Raw genomic sequence first — 20,195 nt, forward strand, 5'->3', positions numbered from 1 at the left:
ATCATCATCATATCAAAATTCATTGGATGTCATGTGTCATCTGTCAGATAGAGTTTGTGTGAAATCATACACATCATCCATTTCTGCATTCACTTCCATGGAAAACCCTGAATAAGTGATGGAGATTAGCAGAACAGCACATTTTCCTCATTGTTCTATTAAAAGATCATAGATCAACAACTTCTTTCTACTGATTTTTTAAATGTTGCACTTTAGGAAAATAATGATTTTCGAATATAGCATCCAACAAGTATTGATTTAATTATGAGCCAACACACATTTTATAAATATGTTTACAATTTCTGAACTGTAGCATGTATTTGGCAAAATGTGTTCAGCAGAGCCAATTGGAAAATATTTCCTTCTGAATAATACTTTTATGCTCTTCTTGTCAATTTCTTCTTTCATTTATAGCTTCTGAGTAAACATTATGTACAATGCTGGAAATACTATTGTTTGGCATCTGGGTGGGGCAATTATGGAAGTGCCTCTGATGAAGAGTTACATCTTACCAAAAAATTATTCTGGGGAGTTTTGGATGCACTCTCTACAAAAGTAAGATGAAACTTGATTCTTTAATTATTGTTTGACATTTGGTTTACTTGAGTGATGTTGAAGTTCAGAGTGTGGATGATTCGTGTCAAAAAGGGGCAAAGAAGCAGCTGTATTTTGTTGGGGGAAAATCGCAGGAGAAAAATGAAATAAGCTACTGAAATATTATTCATGCCTCCCAACATATTAATCATTCTTGACCCCATTTCCTTAGAGTTGTGTATACTATATTGGTAACAATTTGAACTCTTAGCCTTTAACAACGGGCATTTCAAGAAAGGTGTATTTCTTCACTGAACCACATGCAGTGTTCCAATGTTCTTGTAACTACAGGGGCTCAAATAAGCATATTACACAGCCTTGTTGTTAATCCCCATGAATTGAATGAACCTGTTTTGATATAGTCATATAAATTTTGGATGTTAGAAGAACAGATAATCGTAGAAGAGTTGTAGCTAAAATGGAGGCCATTGTGTCTGCGCTGGCTTACTACTAGAATAACAAACTAGTCCTATTCCTCATCCCAGCTCTCTCCATGTATCTTTGCAAGTTCTTGTTCACTATATCTTTATTCAGTTCCCTGATGAAAACTGCAGTGGAGATGCCTCCACATCTGAATACAATACATTCAAAGCTGAAATTCTGAAATTGAAACAGGAAATGCAGCTAAGGCAGCATAATTGAAGGGGAAAATGTTAATAACATTTCATTTCCATTAACAAATAAGAAATGAAAAAGAGGGAATCCGAATTTTAAGATGTAGACAGAAGATAAAAACAAAAGGGAAGATCAAAGATGAATATATTGCTTTATTATTTTTGCAAATATTTTCATGCTGTCCAGTTAAGCTATGCTATACTATACATGAGTATCATCAAGCCATACGCATGTACAACAAGAAGTGCAAAGAGAAAAATATCAGCGTATAGAATATAATGTTACAGAATTATAGTGTTACAGTTACAGACAAGAGCAGATTTTAAAAAAGTGCAAGGTCCACAACGTGGGAGATTGAGATTACACCGTATTTTAGGGGTTGATGGTTCCATATTCTGAGAACAGTGGGGATGAAGCTGTTCCTGAATCTAGTTTTTAAGCCTTTATATCTTCTGCACAATGGGAGATGAAATAAGAAAGAATGAAAATTGTGAGAAGAGTCCTTGATTATGTTGGCTGCTTTCCTGCGGCAGCGTCATGTGTAGATGAAGTCTATGGGAGGTGTAAAGGAACAAATGCAAAAATTGTGAAGCAGAATCATTAAGGTGGATCGCACATATGGTGAGTAGCATTGACATAGAGAAATAATTTAGCATGAAAGGAAGAAACGAGGAGATGTTAATGGACAACACAAGGAAATACATTGGGGACAAGGATTGCTTTGAGAACTGGCAAGGATTTGATGAGGCAAATGGTCTTGTTTATCCTAAGGAAATGTGAGAAAGGAATAGTTAATGAACAGCATATCGTTTTTTTATTTCATAACACCCATAGCCTGAAAGTACAAAACATTATGCTAGCTGTACTATTACTTCAAACATCCAAATTATCATTGAAGGAAGTTAATAGGCAATCCATTGTTCTAGTGTGGTGTTTGTGAATACAAAACCAATTTATGCTTTTGTCTACAGTGCCCTCCATAATGTTTGGGACAAAGACCCATCATTTATTTATTTGCCTCTGTACTCCACTATTTGAGATTTGTAATAGAAAAAAATCACATGTGGTTAAAGTGCACATTGTAAGGTTTTAATAAAGGCCAATTGTATACATTTTGGTTTCACCATGTAGAAATTACAGCAGTATTTATACAAAGCCCCCCTCCCATTTCAGGGCACCATAATGTTTGGGACACAGCAATGTCATGTAAATGAAAGTAGCCATGTTTAGTATTTTGTTGCATATCCTTTGCATGCAATGACTGCTTGAAGTCTGCGATTCGTGGACATCACCAGTTGCTGGGTGTCTTTTCTGGTGATGCTCTGCCATGCCTGTATTACAGCCATCTTTAGCTTATGCTTGTTTTGGGGGGTAGTCCCCTTCAGTTTGCTCTTCAGCATATTAAAGGCATGCTCAATTGGGTTCAGATCGGGTGATTGAATTGGCCACTCAAGAAATGACCATTTTTTAGATTTGAAAAACTCTCTGTTGCTTTAACAGTATGTTTGAGATCATTGTCTTGCTGTGGAATGAACCGCCAGCCAATAGGTTTTTAGGCATTTGTTTGAACATGAGCAAATAGGATGAGTCTATACACTTCAGAATTCATTATGCTACTATCATCAGTAGTTGTATCATCAATGAAGATAAGTGAGCCAGTACCTTCAGCAGCCATACATGCCCAGGCCATAACACCCCCACCACCATGTTTCACAGATGAGGTGGTATGCTTTGGATATTGGGCAGTTCCTTTTCTCCTCCACACTTTGCTCTTGCCATCACTCTGATATAAGTTAATCTTCATCTCATCTGTCCACAAGACCTTTTTCCAGAACTGTGGTTGCTCTTTTAAGTATTTCTTGGCATACTGTAACCTGGCCTTTGGTAGGCGGCGCGACTTTCGTCAGCAGCGGCCTCTGCAGCCCGTCTGCGTTTTTATTATTTTTTGTCTATGTTTTTATGTAGTTTTTGTTATTTTTTGTTGGGGTACGTGTGTGTAACTTTTAAATCTCTCCCTGCACGGGAGACCTGACCTATTCTTTGTCGGGTCTCCTTGTCGTTGGGGCTGCAACGAGGAGCGGCCTCCAACAGGAAGACCGGGGGCTCTGGTGCCGACTGCTCACCTCACCGTCGCGGAGCTGGCCGAGTCCAGAGCGGGTGGAGCTGTGGTGGAGTGCTGCTGCGGCCCGACCTCCGGAGATTCGGAGGCTGCAACTGCGGGTCTGGCGGACGGCGGCACCGGGAGCCCGCGGGTCCCTGGAGGGAGACCACTTTTCAGGGCTCCCGCAACGGCGACTTCTCCCGCCCGAGTTGCGGGGTTGAAGAGCTCCTGGAGCGGGGCCTTACAGCACCGCCCCGCGCGGCTTGGAATGGCCGTGGGACTCTGCGAGCGCACGCCGGGGGCTCTAACATCAAGACCCGGTGTGCGACCTCGCATCACCCGGCGTGGCTTTAATGGCCGCGGGACAATCGCCATCGCCAGCCAGGGGCTTTGACTTTGACTCTGACATCGGGGGGGGGGGGGGGGAGTGCAGTGGAGAGATAAGATTTTTTTTTGGCCTTCCATCACAGCAATGTGATGGATGTTTATGTAAATTATGTTGTGTCTCGGGTCTATTTGTTTGTAATGTATGGCTGCAGAAACGCCATTTCGTTTGGACCTCAAGGGGTCCAAATGACAAATAAATTGAATCTTGAATCTTGGCCATCCTATTTTTGCGGCTAACCAGTGGTTTGCATCTTGCGGTGTAGCCTCTGTATTTCTGTCCATGAAGACTTCTGCAGACAGTGGTCATTGATAAATCACACCTGAAGAGTGTTTCTGATCTGTCGGAGGTGTTTGGGGATTTTTAAAAAATAATTGAGAGAATTCTTCTGTCATCAGCTGTGACGGTCTTCCTTGGCCTGCCAGTCCCTTTACGATTAAGAAGCTCATCAGTGCTCTCTTCCTTCTTAATGATGTTCCAAACAGTTGATTTTGGTAAACCTAAGGTTTGGCTGATGTCTCTAACAGTTTTATTCTTGTTTTTCAGTCTCATAATGGCTTATTTGACTCTCATTGGCACAACTTTGGTCCTCATGTTGATAAACAGCAATAAAAGTTTCCAAAGGTGATGGAAAGACTGCAGGAAAGACGAGATGCTGAGAGCTCTCTTATACCTGCATTAAGAAGGCAATTAAACACACCCGAGCAATTACAAACGCTTGTGAAGCCATGTGTCCCAAACATTATGCTGCCCTGAAATGGGGGGACTATGTATAACCACAGCAGTAATTTCTACATGGTGAAACCAAAATGGAAAAAAATGGCCTTCAATAAAATCTGACAATGTGCATTTAGCCACATGTTACAAATCTCAAATTGTGGCGTACCGAGGCAAATAAATTAATTATGGGTGTGTCCCAAACATTATGGAGGGCCTCTATGATGCTGGCATTAATTGTACAGTGCCATCAGTTTTAATTTACAATATCAATACTTTGCTTGCAGTTACACTTTGTGTATGTTTTATCAGTCATCAACTGTGCTTCATATTTATGTCAATGTTCCCTAGCCCTCTAATTGTCAAACCTTTCCTACAGAAATATCAGCCCGATCTCTTTAAAATGGCCTTGGCTTGTCTAAGTGCTTTAGGAGGGGCCCTGTCCCCCGACTATGTAGATTCCAGCTTTTCAGTCGTGGTGGACAGACAGACATCAGTGGATGACAAAGGCAACTTTGAACCAAACCCCATCAACACTTCCAAGTATGGCACTGGAATAAATAACAAGAGTTGCAAATTATATGGTTCCTTTACAATTAATTATTATTATTTGCTCACATTTTACTACCATGAAATTGGCAACAATCTCTCAACGCTAAGGTCATTAATTATGTCAGAATTATGCCCAAAGGCAGTGCAACTCCTCATTCAGAAGGATTTGTTTCTCTCAAACAAATTATTGTTAGAATTTTACTTTTAACACATCTTTTACACATGAACAATCTTGTTATAATTTCCAACATCTTTTAATTTTCTCTGAACATTGTAAAATTGTTTTGAAATAATTCATAGTTAAATATTAACTACAGACAGTTTGACTAAAGATAGAATCCATGAATGTTACTTTTCAATATGCTTCTACCAATAAAATCACAGAATCTTCATTAGAAATATTATAAAATTAAAGATAAGGTCGTGATAATTGAGATGGTATGAACCTCACTTAAGACATTTATATTTTGGTTTATAACTGTCAACTGTGAAAAACTTTGTTTTACATGCTATCCAATCAGGTCAGATAATACTATACATAACACAATCAAATGCAATAGGTAGAGCAAAGGGGAACATACAGAATGCATAATATAGTTCTCAGCATTGTAGTGTCAGTTTTATGTAAACAACTTGCATTTTGCTACATAATTGCATTTTGCATATGCTGCATAATTGAAGCAATTGTTTCAGAGTATATATTAAATCCAAATTTACCTATTGAATAAAAGTTGACATATATTTGTAATATTAATGAACCCCCGAATATCACAATACCACAAAATAAACAATTTGTAACTCCAGTAAATAAACTGTCTGGTGCAAAGTGATCATGGCCACATTTGGTAATTCTGCAGCAATTTGGCAATATTTCATTATTTTCATTAGACATTGTTACTAAATAATATGACATTGTTTTACAGGGTACCTACTTTTCAAAATAGAGATTTTATTAAATAGTTAATGTGGCTTTTTTAATTACGTCTTCTGTGTTACAGTACTTCAATTCCAGAGAAGTTAGAGTACATTGTGAACAAATATGCAGACCATCTACATGAGAAGTGGGCTTGTGAGAAGGTAAAATATTAAGGACATATTTTGGATATTTCATAATATTTTCAGAGAAGAATTAGGATGTTAGTTTTTTGTCAGAATAAAAAATGAAAATGGAAATTCTCAGCAGCTCAGGCTGGGTTGATACTTCTGTCAAAGAGTTTCACTGTAAGTTAACAACTAGTAGAGCTGTCTCACTGCTGCCGAGACCCTTCCGTACTGCATGTGGAGTTTGCAAGTCCTCTCTGTGGCCTTGAGGGCTACTTCCAGATGCACCAATTTCCATCCACGTTTCAAAGATGTGAGCAATAGTAAATTGATGGAATCTGGAAATTGCCCCTCGTTATTAGGTGGGAGATTAAAATCTGGGGGTTGCTAGGAATGTGTGGACAATTAAATTAACATAGGTTTCGTGTATGAGTATAATAGTGCTTTATGATGTAACTTTCTGACTTCAGTTCAGAAATAAACCTGCTCAATACATTTTTAATCTATAATGGTCCAACTTTTTACCTGTCCACGGGAAAAAGCCACACTTACATGGGACAGACTACTTGGTGCAGTTGTCCAGTGGGAAACAGGTTCTCAGTTAATCAGTAAGGCCCAGTGCAATCATTCCTTGCCATCAGTGCAATTATTCCTTGCCATTACTTTAAAACCTCGTTAATCCTCAAACCCAGGTTCACTAATTATCAGAGCCGTCACTGACAATGAAACACTGACATTTGTAGCCATTCAGAAACACTCTGTTAAAATAAACACTATTAAATATTAAAATAAGAAATAAAAAAAAAATGAACCACCTATAAGCACTAGGAAATTTATGGGCCTGTTCCACTTAGGCAATTTTGCTGGCAGTCGCCTGAAAAGCCGGCAACTGGAACGGTGACTGTCAGAGTGGAACACACAAACACACATCGCTTCCTTCACCAGCCCGTTATGCAGGCGGGGGACAGGGCAAGTGTGTAGCCCTGTCTAAAAAATGTGCACGGTGCAAAGCCAAGGTGATACAGACACACACCGTGATGAACAGGAAGGTTGGCGCTGTAATTAAGATGGCCAAGCACAGTGCGTGGTAAGTCCTTTAAAAGAGGGGGGCGGAGAGGGGGTGGAGGAGAAGGAGTGGAGACAACTTTTAAGAAGCCAGAGATACACACCAGCTCGGCGGACATTAACATAACCGGTCAGTTATCCTTGGTTCTACTTATGTTTTTTTTTCCCCAATGAGCCAATGAAATTCACTGGTCAGCACCGGCTACAACCTATGAGAACTTACAAGAACCTTCGACCCCCTGGCAACTGACTAGGATCTCCTGGCGACCCACCTACGGCTCGAGAATTCTCGCTACTCTCCACGGTGGCTTCATTCTAGTCGCCACTAATTTTTCAACATGTTGAAACATTCGCTGCGACCATAATGAGGCCACGACCATGAAGGCGACTTCCTGGCAACCACCCGCAAACAATTGGCAACTGCATAATCTCCTGCAGTCGCCTAAAAAATCGCCTAAGAGAGACAGGCCCATAAGGCCCAGTACAATGATTCCTTGCCACCAATGCTGACAGGATGTGACAAAGAAATACTTTATAACCTCGTTAATCCTCACTTCCAGGTTCACTGATTGTCAGAGCTATCACGGACAATGAAACACTGACATTTGTAGCCACTCAGAAACCGTCTATTAAAATAAACACAATTAAATATTAAAATTAGATATAGAAAAAAATGAACCACATAAGCACTAGGAAACAATTAAAAACTATGTAAATGCAGTAAAGTCAACAAATAAAAAATGAAGTTATCTCGTACTTGCTCTTGACTCCTTAGCTCCTTTCTCGCCATTACAAAATGGGTCTGCTGAACTTAAGTCTGGCTGGTAGAATTCCCAAACTAAGAGATCTAAAATCTGCAGCAAAATTTTCATCTCTAACTGGACTCCATATCGAGCACTGTTGTTCCATTATTTGTAGAAATGTTTGGGACTTGGGCCTTCATTCAAAATGGTCCACACAAATGCACCCACAAAAGGTCACAGCCTTGAACTGATGGCTTTTAAGTGCAAGACCTTTTTGTGGATGGTAAGTTTTTAAAACACTAAGTGACACTAAGCAATATGTTGAATAAAATGTTAAATATTGCTTCGAGATTAAGCAGACATTTGAAAAGTACAAAACTTTCTTTCCTTTCTTTATCAAGTTAACACTCCCATGAGGTTGAGGGCTTTGCATATTGTTTACATGTTGTTTACAAGGCATTTTAATTTTTTTTTTTAATGTTGCGTCAGTGTATCAACTGTTCAATTTTGTACATATTTTAGAATGACATCTAAGCTGTGGATGTTCACACGGTTTTCTGTTTATTTAAGTTATGTATAATGCAGGTATTCATGTGCAGTTTATTAATCATTAATTGCCACCAACAAGCCCAGTTTCAGTTAACTATTCACTGACATGGTTTTCTCTAAAGTTTGTAGAATTCTAAGGTGAAATTCTGGGCTTTGTAATCTGTTAACAGTGTACACAATATACGAGAATCCAGCCGTACAGAAAATCTACGTGGCTTTTGAAGACATAGGCATTGCTTGATCTGCTCGAAGAAGTGATATACCAAAAGCATAAAATAAAAAATTCACACAGTACAGATTATGGATGTGAACGCATGCCCTCTATTTGCCTGGAGAAGTGCAGCTTCAATAACACTCAAAACCTGTAGGACCTTCCAGGACACCAAAGCCCACTTGGTATATTGTTCATATTAAATGACAAATTAATTAATAAACTCCCTTGGTATTCCCACCACCGTCAATGCACAGTCACTGCAATGTGCATTATATACAAAATGCGCTCCAGTTACGTGGCTACACTATTTCAACAGAATCTCACAATTGTGGACCTACACCACCAAAAATAAGGACAGCAGGAGCATGGGAACCAATTGACTTTCCTCCAAGTGACACATCATCCTGACTTAAAAATATGAATTATTTAAACATTGCTGAGTTTAAATCCTGGAACTCCCAACCGAGTATTATGGGGAACCTACACCAGAAGGATTGCAGTGGTTCAAGAGATGGCTCACTACTGTTTTTTTTAGGGCATTCAGGGATGAACAATGAATGCCAGCTTAGTCAGGAGTGCCAACATCCTGAAAATGTATAACTATATATTTTTTTTAATTAACTTCCTGGTTAAACTTGAGATGAGTATTTTTGTAAATTGAAGTAAAGTGAGAAGTAATATTAAAATTTAAGAAAAAGATATTGAAGTCATGATGATGAGGAACTATTGTCAAAAGTACATAATGTCTGTATATTTCAGCAAATGAGATTTAGTTTTGCTGCTTGTTTACAGATTCAAAATGAATGGACATATAGTGATACAATCAATGAAAACATGAAGACTCATCCATTATTGAGACCCTATAAAACCTTAACAGAAAGGGTAAGAGATTTTACAACTGTTTGTAGCATTGTTTTCATGAAACATTGGAAGTGTTACAATGAAGCCTTGTCTCTAGGCAACTTCCATCTGAGCTCTGTATTTCATATCAGGTAAAAAATATATATTTGTAGGGTCGAGAAACAAATTGCTGGAGGAACTCAGGCAGCCTCTGCGAAAGTGAGACCACCAAATCATATCTTCCCTTCCCCACCCCTTTCTTCTTTGTCTCATGGAAGACTCCATGACTTTCTTAATTCAGAACTAATCCTGATGCAGGGTCTTGACCTGAAATCTCAATTTTCGACACAAGAAACTGCAGATATTGGTTGACAAAAAAAAGAGGCAAAGTGTCAGAGTAACTCAGTGGGTCAGGCAGATCTCTAGAGAATATTGATAGGCCATCTTTCAAGTCAGGAATCTGAAGAAGGATCCCAACCCAAAATGTTGCCTATCCATATTCTCCAGAGATGTTGCCTGAGCCGCTGAGTTACTCCAGCATTGTCTTTTCTTGAAATATCGATTATCCCTTTGCCTCCACAGATGTTGCCCAGCCCTCTGAGTACCCCGAGCAGTTTGTTTATTGTTCCAAATTATACCATCTGCAGTCTCGGGGGGCCTCCATTATTTGTAGGAATTATCTTAGAAATTATGTGTTCTAAACGTCTGCTACAGACAAATTGTAGAATAAAACTAATCGATGAGCATTGGTGATTCCTGCAATACAAAGTGGTTGAATTTCCAGAATTGTGGATTGGGAAACGGTTGAGATATCAGGAAATATGATGGGATTTGAAGATCTGGGTTCAACGGCAAAAAGTGGTGTTACGGGTTAAAGATGGTGACTTGACAGAGTGCAGTAAAAGCTGTCGGTTACTTTAAGAAGCCAGTATAAGAGCTTGCCATGTCATCTGCACCTCCACACATGACAAACTCAGAAAGTGCCCTGCAAATAAAGAGCATATCACTTTGCAGTTGTCTGCTCACATATATTTAAACTAGAAAGGATGCCACAAAGGAGGGGTTGGGCTGTGACTGCAATCCAAGCCACGCCATGATGTCATATCCAAATCTTATTCCTCCACAGTACTGCATGATTAAGTACTGCGTGACGTCATCAGGTCGTTTTGAAATTCAAAGTAATTTGATTTTTTTTTACTTTAAGTAGTAATGTCGAGAAATAATGCATAAAATGTTCAGTGAAAGTGATCTCTGCCTAGAGGGGAATTAATATGAATCAGAATATGTAATAATCTTGAGAAAGTTGGCATTTTTAAACCTTTAATCACAAATAACATGAAATATAGGATGAAATCTTCAGTGGGTAGTGTTTTGTGAATTTCTCAGGGTGAATTTCTGTTACATGAAATGCCATAACACTGGGGTTGTCGTGATTTATTTTGATCTTGAACGCCTGTGAGCACAGGTTGAAGACACAAGGTGCTTCTGGATGATGCCAATATTTGAGTAGGTGTGCCAGATTTCTGAATCTACTTTCATTTACGTGTTTGATGGAGATTTCTAAAATGCACAGATCTATTTTGCTTCATGTAAATGTTCAACTATTTTTACTACTGTCTGCCGGTAGTAATATTAAAGTAGGTATTATGATTAAATCTCATATTTATAGCCCACATTTTTAGGATATTTTTCAGTATTTGAAAGTTAACCACTTTAGAAAGAAGATTTCTCTGTCCCCTTTAAAAGTTTTTATTTCCTTAAATTTAGATTTTCTGAAACACACTGGGGTAGAATATTATCACAAAATAATTTACCACTGAATAATTTTGTCAATTTTTTGAACTACTATTTTAAGCAAATCTTTTAATGGTTTACATTTATACACTGGGTTACCATGAAAGGCTGCATGGCTTTTTGCAGTTCACTTGTAGTTTAGCATTTTCTTTTTGATGCTATTAGTTTGTGCATTACACCACTCCTATGAGCTTGGGATAATGAATTTTGATACAATTGTTTTACACGATTCTTCGCAAAAGGGCAACTGTTGTTAATCATCCCATTTTTGCAGTGTGCTGTGCTGTTCATTGCATCATATGATATATCGGATGACTCAATATTTGAACATTATAATGTTTATTTGGAAAGAAGATTATTCTTAGTAAATTCAGTCAAGTCCAGGTTACACATTGATACATCATGTAGGTCGAAACCATGTATGTTGAGGCATGAAGTCAATGCTAGATAGGGAGATAGGGACTAGTACAGAGATTAGAAAACATTTTTTCATTCCAAAATAATATTTAAACAAAATAATTGCTGCCCTCCGAGTGCTATCTTATAGAGCACTGATTGGTTATTGTGCTCTTAATCGGCCAATCTGAATATCCCCTGTTCTCGTTTATAAAAATTGACCTCGACTTAGGCTACACTCTTCCTAGCAACTTGGACGTGGGCCATTGGTGGGATAGTGAGTGTACCTGCACGATGTGTTGACTGATTCCTATCATCTCTTCTTCTGGCATGTGAGGAAAGATGTTTTCTCCCCATCTTTTTGTTTGGCTCTACAGCTCTTCCAAGCCCAAAGGTTTCTCTCTGGTAACAAGCACAACATTGTCATGGCTGGGCATGCCCCTGAACTGCAAATCTCAGTGCTCAGCAGCAGTCCTGCTTGCACCAACTTGCCAAATACCATTCTTGCCAACCATTCTTATGCTGAGCATAGATGATTCATTGCTGTGAGAGCACCAGCAGAGTTCAGAGATTAGTGTCAGGTTCTTGGCACAGCCGCGTGCAGCAACATGAAGGGTAGAGTTTCTTGTTAGGTTTCCAGTACCATAGTGTGCAGCAGCAGAGAGGGCATGGTTTTCACAGCAGCAAGCATCAGCAGGAAGATATCCATGTAAATGTGAAGCAGACAACCATGCGAGTTCACTCATTGGGATCATTATTTAAAGTTCAGATACATGCTTATCAAAACTATGGGTTTGACTGTACGTGTATCATTGTATCTGGAATCATACAATAACATAACCTTCAATGTTTTAAATTCTAATTTTCTTTTTATGCATATGTAGTACTGCAGCAAGTCCATGAATATTGTGCTTTCTTAGAAAGTTGCCCTTGTTTAATTTTTTTCTGCATGTTTCCAAAACAGTTTTAAAATTAGTGACATGAACAATTCTTGAAACACAGGAAAAGGAATTGTATCGTTGGCCAACCAAGGAATCTTTCCGGATCATGCTGGCTTTGAACTGGAACATTGAAAGGACTAAAGAGAGTGAGGCTATGATGCAGCACCTTGAAAGTGAGAAACAGCGTAAGGCTTCTCAGGTACAGTCACTTGTCCTGTTCGGGCTATTGAAGCTGTTCCAAGGTCAAGCACAGTTCATGAAAATCTTCGCAGAATGCATATGTGATTTCAGTTATTCATGTGGCTTTTCATTGTATGTTCAACTTGATCATACCCTTTTAGCCAGTAACCTCTACACCATTTTTTTGCTGTAGAGAAATTTCATGAATGTATATCTTTTATCTTGCTAAATGAATGTGCAATTCGACCAATGATTCCCACTTTATTCCAAGATAATAGTACTGATGTTAACACTACAAGATGGGAAGTGAGAGCTATCTCAGAAGTGATGGATGGTGTGATTAAAAATAAAAAAAGGATGCACACCAGTTGGTATTTCTTCCATAGTGCACTTTATTCCACCCAGGTGCCCACATTGCAACTGTGAGGTTGATTTAAATCCTGCAGATTTTCTGCATGCCTTTGCTTCCCCCAGAGTTGAGAAACTAGAAATGAAACAAAGATGGGAGCAGATAGCTCCACCTTAAGTAGGCTAGGAGGAATAGAGATTTTATCCCAGTTGCTCAGTAAAAGCATTGGCCATTCATAATGATCTTGATATTTCTTCCCTTCTTTCCATCATCACTCTCCCTTGCTATATTGGACCTCTCCTCTCCCACATGAGTCTAAATATCGTTCATTATTCATGTCATAATCAACGCTAGTCTCTTCCTTCCATCATGTTGCCTTGAACAAATGTGGGTCCTTTGAAGACATAAACAGGTAAATTTATTATGGGGAACAAGGAAATGGCATACAAGTTGAACAAGTACTTTAGTTCTGTCTTCACTAAGGAAGAAACAAACAATCTCCCAGATGACCTAGGGTGATGGAGGAACTGAAAGAAATTCACATTAATCAGGAAATGGTGTTGGATAGACTGCTGAGACTGAAGGCAGATAAATCCCCATGGCCTGATGGTCTGTATCCCATGGTACTCAAGGAGGTGGCTCGACAAATCGTGGGTGCATTGGTGATCATTTTCCAATGTTCTATAGATTCTGGGTTTGGAGGGTAGCTAATGTAATCCCACTTTTTAAGAATGGAGGGAGAGAGAAAGCAGGGATCTATAGACCAGTTAGCCTGACATCAGTGGTGGGGAAGATGCTGGTGGGGAAGATTATTAAATATGTAAGTTAGATAGAACTCTTATGAATAGCAGTAACAGGATCGGTCCAAGTCATAATGGATTTACGAAAGGTAAATCATGCTAGACAAATCTTCTGGAATTTTTTTGAGGATGTAACAATTATAATGGACAATGTAGAGACAGAGGATGTAGTGTACCTAGACTTTCAGAAAGCCTTTGATAAGGTCCCACACAGGAGATTAGTGGGCAAAATCAGAGTACATGATATTGGGGGTAGGGTATTGACATTGATAGAAAATTGGTTGACAGGAAACAAAGAGGAGGGATTAGCGGGTCCCTTTCAGAATTGCAGGCAGTGACTAGTGGGGTGCCGCAAGGCTCGTTGCTGGGACCGCAGCTATTTACAATATACATTAATGATTTAGATGAAAGAATTAAAAGTAACATTAGCAAATTTGCAGATTTCACAAAGCTGGGTGGCAGGGTGAACTGTGAAGAGGATGCTACGAGGATGCAGGGTGACTTGGAAAGGTCGGGTGAGTGGGCAGATGCATGGCAGATGCAGTATAATGGGGATAAATATGAGACTCTTCACTTTGGTGGCAAGAGCAGGAAGGCAGATTATTATCTGAATGGTGTCATATTAGGAAAAGGGGAAGAACAACGAGACCTGGGTGACCTTGTACATCAGTCACTGAAGTGAGCATGCAGGTACAGCAGGCAGTGAAGAAAGCTAATGGCATGTTGGCCTTCATAGCGAGAGGAGTTGAGTAGAGAGGTCCTTCTGCAGTTGTACAGGGGCCTGGTGAGACCACACCTGGAGTATTGTGTTCAGTTTTGTTCTCCTAATTTGAGGAAGGATATTCTTGCTATTGAGGGAGTGCAGTGTCAGTTCACAAGGTTAATTCCCGGGATGGCGGGACTGGCATATGATTGAAGAATGGAGCGACTGATCTTATATTCACTGGAATTTAGAAGGATGAGAGGATTTTCAGATTCAGATTCAGAAAACTTTATTGTTTGGCGTAACAGAAAATCTTCTTTGACGTGGCTCAACATACAGACAGGACAATGTACTGATAAGCAGTCATACAACACAGATTTCTGCGAGCACACACAGTGTGTATCGATCTTAAAAGCAAATATAAAGATTAAAAACTGTAAAAATAGACAAGATAAAAGTTGAGGATACGTGTAAAGTGACAATGCGTCAGGGTTAATTTGTCCATTGTTCATTTTTTTATTTAAGCTGTTTATGGCAATGGGTATGAATGAGTTTTTGTGGATGTTTTTCTTGGATAGGGGGACTTTATATCGGCGGCCTGATGGCAGACGTTGGAAAGACTTGTGCAGGGGGTGGGTGGGATCCTGTGTAATGAGATTGGCTTTCCTTTTAACTGCCTGGGTGTGGAGTACTGATAATTGATTTTGAGTTTTGCCAGTTATTTTGCTTGCCTGATTGATGATCCGGGAAAGCTTTGATTTGTCTTTGACAGAGGTGAGGGTCAAAGACAAATCTTATAGAAACATATAAAATTGTTAAGGGATTGGGCACGCTAGATGCAGGAAACCTGTTCCCGATGTTGTAGGAGTCCTGAATCAGGGGCCACAGTTTAAGAATAAGGGGTAGGCATTTAGAACTGAGATGAGGAAAAGCCTTTTCACCCAGAGAGTTGTGAATTTGTGGAATTATCTGCAGCAGAAGGCAGTGGAAGCCAATTCACTGGATGCATTCAAAAGCTAGTTAGGTAGAGCTCTTTGGGCTAGCGGAATCAAGGGGAATGGGGAGAAGGCAGGAACGGGGTACTGATTGTGGATGATCAGCCATGATCACATTGAATTGCGGTGCTGGCTCGAAGGGCCGAATGGCCTACTCCTGCACCTATTGTCTATGTATCTACGTATGTACTTACGAGGCCTTTTGTTTTGCTGTTTTTCCTGTTTTATCGTTTTTTTCCGTGCAACATCTGGCCATCCTATCAATTTGGCCATCTTCCGTGGAAGACATTGAAGCATAAATGACAGTTAATATTTTGAGCTCCTCCTTATTCCTAGCTTAACCAGATCTACAGTTATTTCATGTCTCATTGCATCCAAGTGCCTGCCTGCAAATCGCAAGACGATTGTAGCTAACGACATTGATAAAACTGTTTCATATCGTATAACTAAAGGTGAATGTCATTCGTGAAACAAATGGCTCATTGGTCCAGGGGTAAGGGATTGACCCTGACCTTGGGTGCTGTCAGTATGGTGTTTGCATGATTTTTCCATGACTGCTTGGATTTTTCTTCGTGTTGCACTGGTTTCCTCCCACATTCTAAAGACGTGCTGGTATTTTAATTGACCACTGAAACTTACCCCTGGGTGCAGGTAATGACAAAGAGAATTAAAGGAGAGTTTGTGTGAGAAAATAAGCATGAATCCAAAGGAAATTAGATGCATGGGTACAGAAGAAATTATAATGGAACTAATGGAATTACTCCCCTGGAAACTAATTCAAATCCAGTGGGAGAACAGTGCTCACCTGTTTTGTTGTTTGTATAAATATTTTTACCAAGGCTTTTAATATAATTATTTCAATTTTTTTAAATGTTGGTAATAATATCTTGAATTATTTCTTGCAGAGTTCAGGGGGGTACTCCCCTGTTCCAGCTGACTTGTCAAATGCTTTGCTCTCCAGAGAGAATCAGGTCAGTAGCTTTTGATTAGACTTTGTCATTTACTAATTGGTAACTGTCTGCTGCTCATCTTCTCTTATAAAATACAATGACGAGTGGGGTGCCGCAAGGCTCTGTGCTGGGACCCCAGTTGTTTACAATATATATTAATGATTTAGACGAGGGAATTAAATGTAAAATCTCCGTTTGCGGATGACACAAAGGTGGATGGCAGAGTGAGCTGCGAGGAGGTTGTTATGAGGCTTCAGGGTGACTTGGACAGGTTGGGTGATGGGACAGATGCATGGCAAATGCAGTATAATGTGGATAAATGTGAGGCTATCCACTTTGGTGGGAAGAACCGAAAGGCAGATTATTATCAGAATGGTGTCAGGTTAGGAAAAGGGGAGGTTCAATGAGCCCTGGGTGTCCTTGTACATCAGTCACTGAATGTAAGCATGCAGGTACAGCAGGCAGTGAAGAAAGCTAATGGCATGTTGGCCGTCATTGCGAGAGGATTTGAATTTAGGGGCAAGGAGGTCCTTTAGCAGTTGTACAGGGCCCTGGTGAGATCACCCTTGGAGTGTTGTGTGCAGTTTTGGTCTCCTAACTTGAGGAAGGACATTCTTGCTGTTAAGGGATGGAAGCGTTGGCTCACCAGGTTAATTTCCGGGATGGCAGAACTGACATACATATGAGGAAAAAATGGGCCGACTGGGCTTTTATTCACTGGAATAGAATGACGAGAAAGGATCTTACAGAAAAATATAAAATTCTTAAGGGTTTGGACAGGCTAGATGCAGGAAACATGTTCCCGATATTGGGGGAGTCCAGAACTAGAAGTCACAGTTTAAGAATAAGGGGTAGGCCATTTAGCTGAGGAAAAACCTTTTCGCCCAGAGAGTTGTGAATCTGTGGAATTCTCTGCCATAGAATGCAGTGGATGCCCGTTCACTGGATGTTTTCAAGAGGGAGTTAGATTAACTCTTAGGGTTAGTCTTAGTCTTAACTCTTGGTCTAAGGGAAACTAGTAGAGTAGCTATGGATACTATGAGGTTCAAAGTAAAAGAAGTACTGACACTTTTGAAAAATATAAAAGTGGATAAGTCTCCAGGTCCTGACAGGATATTCCCTAGGACATTGAGGGAAGTTAGTGTGGAAATAGCCGGGGCTATGACAGAAATATTTCAAATGTCATTAGAAACGGGAATAGTCCCCGAGGATTGGCGTACTGCGCATGTTGTTCCATTGTTTAAAAAGGGTTCTAAGAGTAAACCTAGCAATTATAGACCTGTTAGTTTGACTTCAGTGGTGGGCAAATTAATGGAAAAGATACTTAGAGATAATATATATAAGCATCTAGATAAACAGGGTCTGATTAGGAACAGTCAACATGGATTTGTGCCTGGAAGGTCATGTTTGACTAATCTTCTTGAATTTTTTGAAGAGGTTACTAGGGAAATTGACGAGGGTAAAGCAGTGGATGTTGTCTATATGGACTTTAGTAAGGCCTTTGACAAGGTTCCTCATGGAAGGTTGGTTAAGAAGGTTCAACTGTTGGGTATAAATGCAGGAACAGCAAGATGGATTCAACAGTGGCTGAATGGGAGAAGCCAGAGGGTAATGGTGGATGGCTGTTTATCGGGTTGGAGGCAGGTGACTAGTGGGGTGCCTCAGGAAAAATGGGCTAAAAGATGGCAGATGGAGTTTAATGCTGATAAATGTGAGGTGCTACACCTTGGCAGGACAAACCAAAATAGGACGTACATGGTAAATGGTAGGGAATTGAAGAATACAGTTGAACAGAGGGATCTGGGTATAACCGTGCATAGTTCCTTGAAGGTGGAATCTCATATAGATAGGGTGGTAAAGAAAGCTTTTGGTATGCTAGCCTTTATAAATCAGAGCATTATAGAAGCTGAGATGTAATGTTAAAATTGTACAAGGCATTGGTGAGACCAAATCTGGAGTATGGTGTACAATTTGGGTCGCCCAATTATAGGAAGGATGTCAACAAAATAGAGAGAGTGCAGAGGAGATTTACTAGAATGTTGCCTGGGTTTCAACAACTAAGTTACAGAGATAGGTTGAATAAGTTAGGTCTTTATTCTCTGGAGCGCAGAAGGTTAAGGGGGGGACCTGATAGAGGTCTTTAAAATGATGAGAGGGATGGACAGAGTTGATGTGGACAAGCTTTTCCCTTTGAGAATAGGGAAGATTCAAACAAGAGGACATGACTTCAGAATTAAGGGACAGAAGTTTAGGGGTAATATGAGGGGGAACTTCTTTACGCAGAGAGTGGTAGCAGTGTGGAATGAGCTCCCAGTGGAAGTGGTGGAGGCAGGTTCATTGGTATCATTTAAAAATAAATTGGATAGGCATATGGATGAGAAGGGAATGTAGGGTTATGGTATGAGTGCAGGCAGGTGGGACTAAGGGGAAAAAAATTTGTTCGGCACGGACTTGTAGGGCCGAGATGGCCTGTTTCCGTGCTGTAATTGTTATATGGTTATATGGTTAACGGAATCAAGGGATATGGGGGAAAAAAGCAGGAACGGGGTACTGATTTTGGATGATCAGCCATGATCATATTGAATGGCAGTGCTGGGCCGAATGGCCTACTCCGGCACCTATTTTCTGTTTCTATATTTCTATGTTCATGTTAAATATCATTCTTCACAGTAAGTAAGGGTTCATCCACTATTGTTTTCTAACTTGGATGTTTGATGGAACATTTCCAAAGTAATTAACTCTTTTCTTACAAATTCCTGTATTTTATTCTCAACCAAAGATGCCCAATAAATTCCAATCCCAATAAATTAATGAATGTTGCAAATTGTTCATCGGAATTTGCATTTTGTGTTTATCACAATGCAAAGGAGTCAGTGTTATGATGTGAAGTCGAATTAGAATGAATGTTAAGGCTGGCTAAATTACTTTGGCTTTTGCCTATTGGCCATCCGTGTTGTATATAGAAGTGGGTTATGGGGATGAATGCCAGAACTGGCTGTTCCAAACTAAACGATTCCAATTTTGATCTGTGTGGAATATTATTCAGTGTATCTCTTCATTATAAACATAATACATGTGAACTTCCATTCATCACTGTATTGACCTCAACCTCAATTAGTACTATAGGATGGGAGAAGTTCTCATTGGTAATGTCAGTGTGTATCTATTTACCAGTTTTCAGTCCAGGTTAAGATCAATAATTCTAACTGAAGACCAATCTGTTTGAATATGTACATAAGATTTGAATGCTTGAAATTATATTATTGGACCTTTTAAAATAAATGTAAATCATCTCAAACTGGTTTTTAAACCATGAAGTAGGCAACCTTTAATTAATCCCTTTCAACCGTTTTTCATCAAAATAAATGGATCTGAACTGTGCAGAGTCAAACACCCGAGCTGGGAAGGATTTATCATGTTTGCACATGTATCCTGACATTTAGCCAGGTAAACAATGGCATGAATGCTTGGTGCTTATCAACATTTCCTCACAAAATTAAGTGTACGTGCACAGATGCACACTGTTTCACACATACTCACACATGCACAGGATGATGTACATATGCATTTTAATCATGTTGCTTCTTCGGAAGAGCAACAAGCTGTTACAGTATAATTTAGGGAATAGATTTGACTTTTATTTTTTATCTCTCTTGAACGACATGTATTAA

The 20,195-nt window shown here is 39.6% G+C and overlaps 1 protein-coding gene across 3 annotated transcripts in view; it reads left to right on the plus strand.

Annotated features, from left to right (window-relative positions):
• ryr3 (ryanodine receptor 3) overlaps positions 1–20,195 on the plus strand; it is a 324,483-nt gene that overhangs the window by 195,505 nt on the left and 108,783 nt on the right. For all 3 annotated transcript variants that reach the window (XM_055640726.1, XM_055640727.1, XM_055640728.1), the window contains 6 exons: positions 415–555; positions 4,792–4,955; positions 5,963–6,041; positions 9,369–9,458; positions 12,609–12,746; positions 16,480–16,545. In XM_055640726.1, the coding sequence (XP_055496701.1) occupies positions 415–555; positions 4,792–4,955; positions 5,963–6,041; positions 9,369–9,458; positions 12,609–12,746; positions 16,480–16,545 (678 nt within the window). The remainder of the gene's footprint in view (positions 1–414; positions 556–4,791; positions 4,956–5,962; positions 6,042–9,368; positions 9,459–12,608; positions 12,747–16,479; positions 16,546–20,195) is intronic.

The sequence above is a fragment of the Leucoraja erinacea genome, chromosome 9, assembly GCF_028641065.1.
Source record: "Leucoraja erinacea ecotype New England chromosome 9, Leri_hhj_1, whole genome shotgun sequence".
Classification (NCBI taxonomy): Eukaryota; Metazoa; Chordata; class Chondrichthyes; order Rajiformes; family Rajidae; genus Leucoraja; species Leucoraja erinaceus.